This window comes from Gopherus flavomarginatus, chromosome 5, assembly GCF_025201925.1.
Source record: "Gopherus flavomarginatus isolate rGopFla2 chromosome 5, rGopFla2.mat.asm, whole genome shotgun sequence".
Lineage (NCBI taxonomy): Eukaryota > Metazoa > Chordata > Testudines > Testudinidae > Gopherus > Gopherus flavomarginatus.
In genome coordinates, this window is record NC_066621.1 from 6,136,182 (window position 1) to 6,149,485 (window position 13,304).

At 57.4% G+C, this 13,304-nt stretch overlaps 1 protein-coding gene across 1 annotated transcript in view; it reads right to left on the reverse strand.

Moving 5' to 3' along the window:
• Nucleotides 1-13,304, reverse strand: part of SPTB (spectrin beta, erythrocytic) — a 125,339-nt gene that overhangs the window by 21,459 nt on the left and 90,576 nt on the right. The window contains 8 exon segments of the mRNA XM_050956656.1: nucleotides 3,114-3,192; nucleotides 5,575-5,684; nucleotides 6,172-6,368; nucleotides 6,679-6,763; nucleotides 7,638-7,776; nucleotides 8,669-8,913; nucleotides 10,388-10,762; nucleotides 11,358-11,562. Of these exon segments, the coding sequence (XP_050812613.1) occupies nucleotides 3,114-3,192; nucleotides 5,575-5,684; nucleotides 6,172-6,368; nucleotides 6,679-6,763; nucleotides 7,638-7,776; nucleotides 8,669-8,913; nucleotides 10,388-10,762; nucleotides 11,358-11,562 (1,435 nt within the window).

A 13,304-nucleotide genomic window follows, 5' to 3' on the forward strand; every position in this document is an offset into this window, starting at 1 on the left:
ACAATTGGCACCACGGGCTGCCCCATGGAGACGCGGCCCGAGCAGCTAAGGCACAGCCAACAGCCAGTGCACAAGGAGGGGGCAGGACCTGACCAGGATGTTGGGAGGCAGCTCCAGGAGACCTGCAAGCCCCAACTACCCAGTCCAGGATCCATCGAGGTAGCTCTCAGGCCTCCCAGAGGTGCATGGGTTTAGCTGCTCACTCTCTGTGCGAGGCAGGGAACACTACCCCCAATGACAGCTGGGCGCTGAGGCCCAGGGGTGGATGATTTGCCAAAGGTCACTCCCTCAGGCCAGTAGCAGAGTCAGGACTAGGAGTCAGTTCTCCTGAGCCCCGGCCAGTTCCCTATTCCCTAGGCCATCCTTCCGGGCCTACCTCCCTGCCTGGATGCACCTGAGGCTCTGCAGTGGGGCTGCCAGGTAAGTCAACCCTGTGTCCACACTGGGAGGAGGTGTGGCCTGAACCAGTGCTGAAGCCTCCTGTGAAGGTGGCAGTGCAGACCGATACACTGAGGAGGCCACAGCCCAGCCGCCTGGAGCAGGATTGCCAGGACGTGAGGAGGAGCAGGGGGCCCTTCCCTTGGGTGCTGGTGGGGAACCTAAAACGCCTCTGCTGAGAGCAATCTTCCACGTGGGGCTAAGGAGTGTCTCTGCTATTTGGAGGGAGGCCCAGCTTCTGGCACAGGCCTTCTCCAGAGCGCCCCAGATCCCCGGCACAGGGGGAAGAACCGGGGCTTCTCACAGCTACAGAGCCCCGGCTTCCCACAAAGGCTCTCGTGGGAGGGCCCAGCTAGCGTGTGCACGGGTGAACGGCTCCCCCAGTGGGGGGGGCACGATGAGGGAGGCCAGGGGCACTTGCTATGGGGTGGGTCCTGCTGCGACCAAGCTGCAAACGGGCGTAGAGTAGATAGGAGGTCAGACTAGATGAGCACAGTCAGTCTCTGCACACCCATAGGGAATCAAGGGCCACGTAAGGCTCCTGCCTCCCTCACCGTCCCAGCCCTGGTTGTGTCCACGTCCTTACGTTTCATGCACCTGCCCAGCTCCTCCTGCTGCCTCGTGGGCACTGGGGTGTGAGCCATGCAGCTTGAAAAGGGGGGTGGCTGGTGTCCAGACTGCCCAAGCGCTGACACACAGGCCAGGTCCAGATGGGAAGAGCTGGCAGAGACCCAGTTCAAAAGGGTTTGTGCTGGTTCCCTGAGCAAAGGGCGTGCAGCGGCAGCAGACTCTTCTGCCCATATAACTGCCCTTGCTCTGAGGCTTTAGCCAGGAGAGACACATCACCAAGAAATCATCCCTTGTAACTGACATTCCTACGGCCAGGTCTATGCCAAAACGGCAGGTGCAGCCAGCGATGTCGCTCGGGGGTGTGTGTGAAAAATCCACCCCCCATGCAACGTCGTTACACCATCAACCTCACGCCTGCCTCTGAATTAGCTCCAGCAACCGGAGAGCCCCTCCTGTCGCTGTAGCGAGTGTCCGCACTGACGTGCCTTTCTAATGGAGACAGGGCCTAAGACAGCAAATCAGCTTCTAGGGAACAGCCGGAGGCTTTGTAATGAGCTGCCCGTGACCCTGCGGGGAGCCGGGAGTGGAACCCAGGAGACCTGAGTCATAGGCCCCTCCGCTAGCCCTTGGATGTTAGTCTCTGTGTTCCTGTAGCTTTAACCTCTTCGCTTGCCTTGGCCAGTTTCAATGTGACTAGCCATTAAGCTGAGCATGGGGGCCGGCCTCCTCCCTCCCTGGGGTTCCCCCGGCGTATGTCCTGAGAGCAAGCAGCGCCCACGCAGCCTGCATTCGCCAGGCGACACAAGGCCGGCAATCCCAGTCTTGTCGGCCTGGATGGGTGGAACAGTGCAGGCTGTACACAACCCTTCTCTGCGAGCAGCTATCACTCTGCCCCCTTTCCCCGCTCTACAGACCCGCCCTTCCGCCCCCTGAAACGGATGGAGTTTGGCAGACAAGGTGTTTTCCAAGGGGACGCTGCTTCTCCGCACATGCTTCTCCCAGTGCACCCTTCCAGACCAGCTTACGCATACGGCCCTCCTCTGGGGGCTTACAGGGTGGAGGAAGGCAGGACAGGAGCTCATGGCTGCATTCCACTGACGTTTAACCTGCAAGGGATTAGCCCTTAGGACAAGCTACCCAGGGAAGGGGGGATTGAAGACATCGAGAGATGACGAATCCAGACCGAGGCCTTTCTGGAAGATCTGCTTTGGCCAAACACAAGCGATTGGGCTCAATACAGGAGTAATGGAACGGAATTCTCTGGCCTGGGCTACACAGGAGGTCAGATGAGACGATCCAATGGTCCTGCCTGCCCTTAACGTCTCTGGAGCTAAGACTCTGTCTACATTGCAGAAAAAGACCCAGGGCAAAGAGTCTCAGAGCCTGGGTCTGCTGACTCGGGCTCATGCCACTGGGCTAAAAATTGCCCTTGCTTGGCCTGGAGCCCTCTCCAGTGAGGGGTCGGGTCTCAGAGCCTGGGCTCTAGCCTGAGCCCAAATCTCTAGGCTGATATTTTCAGCCTCACAACATGAACCCAGCAAGCCTGTGTCAGCTGACCCAGGTTCCGAGACTTTCAGCCGCACACACCCTCCGCTCGAGCAGGGCAACGGGTGGGCAAGCGAACCCTTCCCCCAACCAAGTGGGTGACAGATGTATCAGATGGGACAGATCCACCCCGCGACGAGTGAACCTGGCAAACGACCCCCCTTGTTCATTGGGGAAAATTCCTGCTGGGTTAAAAAACCAGAATTTTCTGGGGGTGGAAAATAAGAATGTGTGAACATGTGGATATTTTTGCGGTGAACAGTAAATTATTTGTAACATGAACATTTATTAAACTAATCCAAGAAACAATGGATGAATGAGTGGTACAAAAACCTTTCCACCTGCTTCATTGATAGCAGAGGAGGGAAGAACTTGGGGGATGAACGAACACAAAGCAAATAAGAAAACAGGAGGCTTTTGTCAGGGGGAAACATTGGCACATTGTTAACAGGCTTTGGCAGAAGGGAAACAATTTTCAAAGAGCTTTATAAAAAATCCCAGGGAATTATGCAACTGGGGGGGTGGGTCCAGGAAGGAGAAAACTAAAATTTGTGACTGACCAGTGATGGGTCTCCTGTAGCAGATTCAGAGAGGTCCTGTGAAATTACCCCCTTTTTCTTCTCTTTTTCTTCCTGAGACCTACGGCAAATAACACTCCCTTTAAAAAGAGGGAATTTGGGCATTTTCTTTCGTGTAAGAGGCCCATAATTTGTTGTGGAAAGGGCTGGCCCAGAATCCCCAACATTATTCCGAATTCGATGCTTTTGAGACTGGGCGTTTCTCGAGTGAAGTGAGTCGCAAATGGCTGCTCCGGATCTGGCCTCTTCAGATCTCTCTTGGGGCCTGTAGCTTTACAAACAACGGCACCAAGCAGCATAGCCAGCGTGGCCAAGGAATCTCTTTTGCCTTTGATGCTACACAGAGACCTGAGCCAGCAGGCTACAATTACCTGGGCTGGGTTTTAGTGAGGGCTTTGGGGCTGCAAATCCACGGTGCTGCGCCCCTTCCATGCCCCTGACCCCAGGCACCACTCCCTGCCCCCCCAGCACCAACCCTCTTGTCTGTTCCCCCAGCGCCACCTCTCTTCCATGCCCTCCTGACCCCTGGCACTGCCTCCTTCCACGCCCCTGACCCTCGGAACCATCCCTCCCCGCCTCCAGCACCGCCCCCCTTCCACACCCCTGACCCCCAGCACTGTCCCCCTTCCACGCCCCTGACCCCCGGAACTGTCCCTCCCCACCTCCAGCACCACTCCCTTTCCACATCCCTGACCCCCAGCATCGTCCCCCTTCTACACCCCTGACCCCTGGCACTGCCCTCTTCCATGCCCCTGACCCCCGGCACCATGCCTCCCCGCCTCCAGCACCGCCCCCCTTCCACACCCCTGACCCCCAGCACTGTCCCCCTTCCACGCCCCTGACCCCCGGAACTGTCCCTCCCCACCTCCAGCACCACTCCCTTTCCACACCCCTGACCCCCAGCATCGTCCCCCTTCCACACCCCTGACCCCTGGCACTGCCCCCTTCCATGCCCCTGACCCCCGGCACCATGCCTCCCCGCCTCCAGCACCGCCCCCCTTCCACACCCCTGAACCCCAGCACCGTCCCCTTTCCACACCCATGACCCCTGGCACTGCCCCCTTCCACTCCCCTGAACCCTGCCTCACTTCCATGCTCCTGACCCTAGGCACCACTCGCTGCCCCCCAGCACCAACCCTCTCTTCTGTCCCCCCGGCGCCACCTCTCTTCCACGCCATCCTGACCCCTACCACTGCCCTCTTCCACCGCCCCCCTTCCACATCCCTGACCCCCAGCACTGTCCCCCTTCCACACCCCTGCCCCTCGGAATTGCCCCCCCTTCCACATCTCTGGCCCCCAGCACCGCCCCCCCTTCCACGCCCCTGACTACTCCCCCTGGCTCCCAGTGCTACCACCTGAAGCTGACCCCCACTTCCTCCCCTACCACCTGGTGCCACCTCCTCTTCCATCCCCCAGACTCCTGACACTGCTCTCGTCCCCTTTTCCTCCCTCGGACCCTGGTGCCGACTCTCAGGTGACCTGATAGCAAGTGTGAAGCCAAAGTCCCCCTCTCACCACCCAACCCCCCAGCACCAATCCTTCTATCCCAAGTTCCAACACTAGCTCCCCTTCAATCCTCCGAACACCAACCCCTGCGCCCCCTTCTCTGCCCAAACCCCACACTGACCCTCTTTCTCCCCCGTCCCCAAGGAGCTGACCAACAAACCCTGCGGGTGCAGATCAAGCTTACCCCGAGGCAACGGAGAATATCCCCCCAGCCGAGACCCACATGCCCCCGCAAGCTGAGTTCTGACCCCAAGAAGGGAGAAGGACCAGCAACCCCATGGAGTCTGCTGGGGAATTCGCTATTGCCATCGATTTGACATGGGAGATGCCCAGATACCAGGGTGAGGGGAGGTGAGGCAGACGCCTGAGACAGACAGGGCTGGCATCCAAAGAGGGGCCTGAGGGAGGCCGGCGCCCGACTCCAGCCTGGCTTCTGACATGGGCACAGAAGAAGGTGCTGCCGCGTGGCCAGACCCTGCGGGATGCTGCCCACTCTGGCCCCGATCCAGCTAAAGCTCCAAAGCACGCGCTGAGCATTAACGGACGGACGGACCCATTGAAGTCAAGGGCAAAATTCCCATTGACCTGAGCCACTCGGAACAACTCCGCATGGCAGCTGGACATTGGCAGCTTGGGGCAAACCCAAGATGTGCCCTGAAGGAACAGAGCAGGCCCCACAGCTTGGTAGGGGCCAGCGCCGAATGCTCCAGCAGCACCAGGCCCAGCTGCAGGTTTGCAATCAGTAATTGCAAGGTACGGGCACTAGCATGCTGGGATCCCCTGCTGGCAGCTGGCTACTAACTCACTAGCTCATCCTTAGTCTGTGATACCCCCAGGACCTGGTGAGACTCCCGCTGCCTCCTCAGTGCAGAATCACCCCCCGAAGGCCCGAAGGGAAGAATGCAGGTGCAGTGAAATTGGCAAGCTTGACACTTACTTCAGTGCTTCCAAAGCCCCGGGGTCAAAGTCGTACTGGGGGTCGATGGTCCAGGAGGCTTTGCACTGCGTGGACTCCTCTTGGAGCTTCCGCTTCCCTCGCAACTCCAGCTGGAAACGGATTTGGGGGAAGGGAGAGGGGTTATTTAAAGGCTGCAGATTTGCAAACGGCAGAAGGTCCAAGTGCTTGGCAGGGAGCTGTGGGTGAAGGGTGGGAATGCCGGGAAGAGAGAGCAGAGGGTTAGGGGGAGGCTGGATGCAGTGCTACCGCCAGTGTCATGATGGTGTCCGGGGGAGATTCCCCCTGTGAGACCCACCAGGCAGGGGGGTGGTCTCTGGAGGGAAGTGGGGGAAGCCTTGTTCTTGGGATCACTGATAACCGGCATGGCTAAAGCACCCAGGAATGTGCCCAGCTTTGCACCAGCTGGGCAAGGGATCCGCCCTGCTGTCCTTATGCAGCTTCTGATTGCGGTGGGGCTCTCTGCCCCCCTCTAGTGGCAGCTGACGGGAGCCTGCTCCTGGAATCCAAGCTGCTGAGGTTGGCCGGTTCGATCCCCATTGCGGACACCCCGCTCACCCAGGCCCGGGGTGCGCTCACCGTGGTCAGCCTCTGCAGTGCGGCAAAGCGCTCCTCCCATGTGGTGGTGGATTTCTCAAAGGCGCTGTGCCTTTTCAACAGCTTCTCGACGCTGTCCACTGTCTGTCCATAGTCACTGCTGGCCAGGTACGGCTCCTTGGCAATCAGCCAGGCCTCGGCCACTGAGGCGTCCCTGAAGAACTGGCATACTTCAAGCACTGCCACAGAGAGAGGAGAGAGGCACATTACACACCCGCAGCAGGCAGGGGGCAACAGGGCCAGTCTCTGCGCTGGGGCTGGCTGCTTCCCCCAGCCAATGCTTCCCCCCACCCCCTTCTCCCAGGATCTGCCTATAAATGATTTGTTGCTGCAGCTGACAGGCCAGATTTTCCAGAGCTCCCATTTCACAGAGCTCAGTGTGCTGGGGCCAGGCGGGTGCTAAGCACCTGTAGGTCTGGGTGAAGTTCTAGCAGCTTCCTGGTGCCCACTGACCCTTCCCCACCACCGACATGCCCATGCGGCACTCACACAGGCAGAGACAGTTCCAGCATCTGTCCCACTTCTCCATAATCTCACACCTCTTCTTCGTCAGCTGCAGCAGCTTCTCCTTGATCTGGAAGGGGAGAGAGGAGAGAAATAACCACAGCGTTTTCCACTCCCGGCTCCAGCGGGTGTCTCTGTAACTGGCTGCACAGATCTGCCTTGTGCTGCTCCGGAGGGCCCTCAGGCGGGAAAACTCCATCGGATGTTGCTTTATGCAGAGCACCCAGGACACGCTGGGCACTTTGCAGGCTCTGAATGAGGGATGACACCTTTGCTGTGGGGTCGGGAAATGGGGGGAGGGGCTCACCATGGAAAGTTGTGATGGAAAGAAAAAAAATTCATTTTTAATGTACATTTTCCATGGAAAATGTTGCGGTTTTGATGAAAAAAATGCACCTGGAAAACCAAAATATTTCCATCCAGCAATGCTGCTACGGTGCCTCATGGGAGTTGCAGTTTGGGTGCGCCATGCTCCCATTGACTGTGGTGGGCTGGGCTCACCAGCCAGACTACCTCTCCCATGAGGGATCACAGTGGGAAATGCGGGCGCAGTGCACCCTGGGAAAGGATTCACAGTGTGAATCCTAGGGGAAAGATATGGAAACAACCAGTAATGAGCTGCCAAAATCTTAATAACTGGTTCCCTATCTGGTCTTTGGCGGCACTTCGGTGGCGGGTCCTTCGGTACCACCGAAGACCCGGAGCGAGTGAAGGACCCGCCGCCGAAGACTCGGAGCACAGCCCAGTGAGTACAAGTCCCATGTGTTTTTTTTTAACGTGTTTTTTTTTGTCTTTTTTTTTTAAGTCATCCCTGCTGGGGCCCCGTCTAAACTGTTCAAATCGGGCCCCGCACTTCCTAAAGCCGGCTCTGCTGGGAGATGTAGTCGGGCTAGGCTGCCCTGCCCATAGAGGCAAATGAGAGCATGAGGCACCGTGCTCCTCACCTCGGCGCTTGCTTGGTGTTTGTGCTGCAGCAGTTTCTCCCCCAGGTCGACGCAGCTGGTGAAGCTCTTCTGCCTGGTTTCAATCTCAGACCTGATCTCCTGGTGGTATTTCATCAGCAACTCCATGGACGAGACATCTCTGCAGAGCGTTTTGATTGGGACAGTGCCTTTTTTAAGCCCTGTCCCGGCCATCCTGACTTTTTTTTGGCAAGAGTGGGCAGTTGGCTACAGCAAACGGGACAAATGACCACTTTTGCCAAAAAACAAAACAAAACGTGGGGTGCGGTGGAACATGTGGGGGAGCGAGGGCTGACACCAGCCTCACATAGGGGGGAGGCAGGGCTCGGTCAGGGGGCAGGTAGGGCTTGGGTGAGCAGTGACGCCAGCCCTGCGTGAGGGGAGTGGTGGGAGGGGCCAGGCTCAGGAAAGCAGCATGGGCCAGCCCTGTGTGGGGAGGTGGGTTTGAGTGAGCGGCTCGGGCTAGCCCCACGCACGGGAAGGAAGGGCTCAGGCTAGCCCCACATGGTGTCCCATTTTCCCTTTGGGAAATACAGTCACCCAGCCTCTACAGAACAGGAGACTTGCAAAGTTCAGGGCTGCTTCTCAGCCTCTGATGAGAGTCAGGTAAGGATTTAAAAGCTGGGAATAGAGATGCCCCCGGGGCATGTCGGACCCTGTGTGCAGGGCTGGCGCTACCATTTAGGCGGCCTAGGCAATCACCTAGGGCGCCAGAATAATTATTGGGCGCCATTTTGCCGGAGGGGGCGACAGGCGGCTCCAGTGGAGCTACCGCAGTGGTGCCTGCGGAGGGTCCGCTGGTCCGCGGTTCCCGTGGAGCTGCCGCAGTCGTGCCTGCAGACGGTCGGCTGCTCGAGCGGCTCCGGTGGACCTCCCGCAGGCACGACTGTGGCAGCTCCACCGGAGCAGCGGGACCAGCGCGTGGGGCGCCGAAATTGCCGGCCACCTAGGGCGCTCAAACCCCTAGCGCCGGTCCTGCCCGTGTGGGCCATTCCCCCTCAATGGCGATTTACCTGGGCTTCTCCTGGGCTTCAATCTGCCGGGTGATGCTCTCCATCCAAGACAGGAGGTCCCGGACCATGCTGAAGAAGCGGAATTTCTCAGTCGTGTCCCGCAGCTGTGCCCGCCGGCTTCTGCTGGCATCCTTCAGGGCCTTCCAGGCCCTCACCACCTCCTGCTCTCGCCTCTGAATCATGTTGGCTTTTTCCCCCGCATAGGCTGTCTGCAGCCCCGCTGCTACTTCCTGGAACTGCTGGACCTGCCGGAGAGAGCACAGGGAAACGTGGCCAAGGGGGTGAAAACCACGACTCTTGGGCCTCATTCCACCATCTGCCTGTAGTTCTGTACTGGGGAGTCCCATCACAATTCCCGTCTGTCAGACAGGGCAGATCCCACAGAGACAGGGAAGTGGTAAACAACAAGGACGGGTCACTTGGTAAGCTGGGCACATGCAAACAACATGTATTTTAATATGGCCACATGCAAGGTTCTATATCTAGGAACAAGGAATGCAGCCCCCACCTACAGAACCGGAAAAGCGGGGCCTCTGAAAGGGACTTGGGCATCACACTGGACAAGCAAGTCACTGTGAGCTGCCAGGGTGATGCTGTAGCTAGGAGGATGAACGTGAGAATACCGAGTAGGACTAGGCAGGTGGTGGTGGGTCTGCGTATGGCATTAGTGGCACCTTTCCTGGAGACGGTGCCCACCCTGTTCCATGGATGTTGAAAACCAAGGAAGGGCTCAGAAAAGAGCTCCAGGGCGATGGGAGGTCTAGGAACCGGCCGGGCGGCAGGAGACCGAAGGGGCTCAGGCTGGTTAGTTTATCCAGGAGAACGTTGAGAGCTGCCTTGATCCTGCTCTATCGGGCTGGGCAGGAGATTTCTGCTAGCAGAGGGCTCTGTAATCTAGTCCAGCGGTTCTCAAACTCTACTGCACCGCAACCCCCCTTCTGACAACAAAAATTACTACACGACCCCAGGGGAGAGGACCAAAGCCTGAGCCCACCCGAGCCCTGTCGCCCCTGGCGGGGGTGGAGCACAAGGGCTTCAACCCTATGTGGGCGGGACCTGTAACCTGAGCCCCCCACCCAGGGCTGCAAGTCTAACACCAGACCTGGTGACCTCATTAAAACAGGGTCAGGACACACTTGAAGTTTGAGAACTGCTGATCTGACGCCATCCAAGCGAGAGCCAATGGCTGGGAGATGAAGTCAGCAACATTCCAGTTTGAAATGAGATGCAGATGTTTAGCAGGGACCAGATCTCCCAGGGTAGGGCAGGTTCTCCAACCCTGGTCTGGCATCTATAAATCCAGGCTGGATTGTCCCTCTCAAAGCTCTGCTCCAGCTCAGCCCAGTGCTCTGGGCTGGTCGCAGGGATCCCTGGGGGAGGCTCTCTGGCTGGTTTACAGGAGCTCAGAGTGGGCTCGTCTGGCCCTGTAATCCATGCATCACCTACGAGCCACGTTCCACGCTTGGTGGCCTACACATGGAATTGGAGCATGGCCTAGCGAACCCAAGCAGGGCAGACACGGCCCCTCATTTCCCCCAGCTAATCAGAGCACAGGGAAAACGTTCCCCAGCGAGCCAAGGTGCTGCTGTAACAGGAGCGGCTGGCAATAAGGCAGCCCAAGGGCATTGCCGGCAGGGGCTCTATCGTGGCAGAGAGGAATCTGATCCCAGACCCCCGGAGCTCTAGGAGCCCTGAACTCCTGCAGCAGGGAAGCTGTACCTGCTCCTCCAGTGGGCGGATGTCATGCTCAAAGGCTGTGTGCATGCGGTGGAAGGACTCGGCGGTGTGGACGTCCTGGCCCAGCTCCGTGGGCAGCTCCCGCTGCTTCTCCTGGATGAGCCCCAGGATCTCGGTGCCATCGTACAAGTACTTGTGCAGCTCGTAGGATGCGGCCAGCAGCTGCTTGCGCGTGTCAATGAGCTCCCGCAGGTCATCCCAGCTCTCGTTCAGCTCGTCCTTCCACTTGGCCATGGTGGCGGCCTCCGAGTGGCCATCTTCGATCAGCTGCTCGATGACCTGGTTCACGCTCTTCATGCGCTCCTTCCCCACGCTGACCGTGTCCCGCGCAAAGTCCTGGAACTTCTCCTGCAGCAGCTGGCGGAGAAACAGTCCTCACCAGGGGCGCTCTCCTCCCAGTGGCAGATTAGCCACTGGGCCAACAGGGCCGTGCTCAGGGGCCCCAGCCAACTGTGGGGCCTGGAAAAATGGCCGCCCCGCACCCTGATCTGCTCCACCCACCCGGCACTCCTGCAGGGAAGCAGAGCAACTCCCCCCCCCCCCCCCGCCCTGACCCCATTTCCCCGGTAGGAGCACTGGGATGTGGGTGGTGGGGCCCCTCTTGCTCTGGCCCAGGGCCCCACAGAACAGTAATCCACCACTGTCTCCTCCATACCCCCTGATGCGCCCACCTCACCCGGGGCATGCTCCTCTGTACAGGCCCCCACCCCCATCCTCAGTGCATGCTCTGTACACTGCCCCCCTTGCCCTGGGAGCGTTTCTTCTCCCTCTGCCCCCATGGCCAAGCTGCCCTACCGCCCTCTTTGCAGAAAGATCCCCCCACCCTGCCGGGCTACAGAAAGCTCCCGCCTCACGATGCAGACACCAGGCAGGCATCCCAGGCCGGGGCATCTGTGCATTTGGCGAGGCGCCGTGTCCCAAGCCATGCCCTCTGCCTGGCATGCTAACTCACAGTGACATGGTCGTAGTCCTGCCCTATCTCCTGGGAGGAGGCGGCTGTGTCGCGCTCCGCGATCCACTGCTCCAGGTCGTCCACCTTCCGCTTCAGCTGGAACAGGTGGTACATTTCCTCCAGCCTGTGCCGGCGCTCCTCCGCCAGGTCCTTCAGCCCTGCATACTGCTTATCCACCCGCCCCTGCAGCCGGATGATCTGCTCCCTGGAGGTACAGACAACAAGCAGGTTAGGGACCATGGCGGCCGGAAGCCCCGTGGTTCAGAAGACGTTGGCGTTCCCAATCGGAACCAAAACAAGGGTCCAAATTTCCCACAACAGAAAATGTTAAAATAAAAAGTGCTTGGGAGAAACTAAACTGTCCCAATTTCAACCTTTAGAAACAACGTCTTTTATACGATAACTTACAATACAATCCCAGATAAACCGAGTGCTCGGGATGGCCTGGGCTGATAGGATCAAACCGGGATGTTCCCATTTTTTTTCAAAAGGAAATGTCATCGAAATGCACACATTCACAGAGAAAGTTTCAGCACTGTCCACACCAGTGCCTCTCAACCTTTCCAGACGACTGTACCCCTTTCAGCAATCTGATTTCTCTTGCGTACCCCCAAGTTTCACCTTACTTAGAAGCTACTTGCTTGCAAAACCAGACATAAAAATACAAAAGTGTCACAGCACATTATTACTGACAAATTGCTGACTCTCTCATTACTGCCATATGATAAAATAAATCGACTGGAATATAACTATTGTACTTACATGTCAGTGTGTAGTAGAGAGCAGTATAAACACATTATTGTCTGTATGAAATTTTAGTTTGCACTGACTTCGCTAGTGCTTTTTATGTAGCCGGCTTATCTTCAAGTATGTTAGCAACAAGAAGAAAGTCAAGGAAAGTGTGGGCCCCTTACTGAATGAAGGAGGCAACCTAGTGATGGAGGATGTGAAAAAAGCTGATGGACTCAATGCTTTTTTTGCCTCTGTCTTCACGAACAAGGCCAGCTCCCAGACTGCTGCACTGGGCAGCACAGCATGGGGAGGAGGTGACCAGCCCTCTGTGGAGAAAGAAGTGATTCAGGAATATTTAGAAAAGCTGGATGAGCACAAGTCCATGGGGCCGGATGCACTGCATCCGAGGGTGCTAAAGGAGTTGGCGGATGTGATTGCAGAGCCATGGGCCATTATCTTTGAAAACTCATGGTGATTGAGGGAGGTCCGGGGTGACTGGAAAAAGGCTAATGTTGTGCCTATATTTAAAAAAGAGAAGGAGGAGGATCCAGGGAACTACAGGCCATCAGCCTCACCTCAGTCCCTGGAAAAATCATGGAGCAGGTCCTCAGGGAATCTATTCTGAAGCACTTAGAGGAGAGGAAAGAGATCAGGAACAGTCAGCATGGATTCACCAAGGGCAAGTCACGCCTGACTAACCTAACTGCCTTCTATGAGGAGATAACTGGCTCTGTGGGAAGCAGTGGACGTGTTATTCCTTGACTTTAGCAAAGCTTTTGATATGGTCTCCCACAGTATTCTTGCCAGCAAGTTAAAGAAGTATGGGCTGGATGTATGGACTATAAGGTACCCCTGGAAGACCTCTGCATACCCCAGGGGTATTCATACACTTGGCTGAGAACCGCTGGTCCACATGACAGAGACTTCCCTGCTGCCCCGGATGACACCAGCTAAACTGACCAAAGCATCTGTCTCCCAGCTTAGCTGCACCAGCACTGGAGGTTTCGCTGGCTGGGTTTTGCTGACTATTCCCACTCTTAGCTGACACAGCTATGCTGGCAAATCTTCCTAGTGTAAACTAAGCCTCAGTTTCAACAAAATAGCAAAGCAGGGCCTGTCTTTTCCTTCCGTGTCTGCCCAGCGCCTGAGCCCTGGCAGGGGCTCCTCGGTGCTGCGATAATACAAATTACTAATAATTTCCCGAGGGAAACCGTG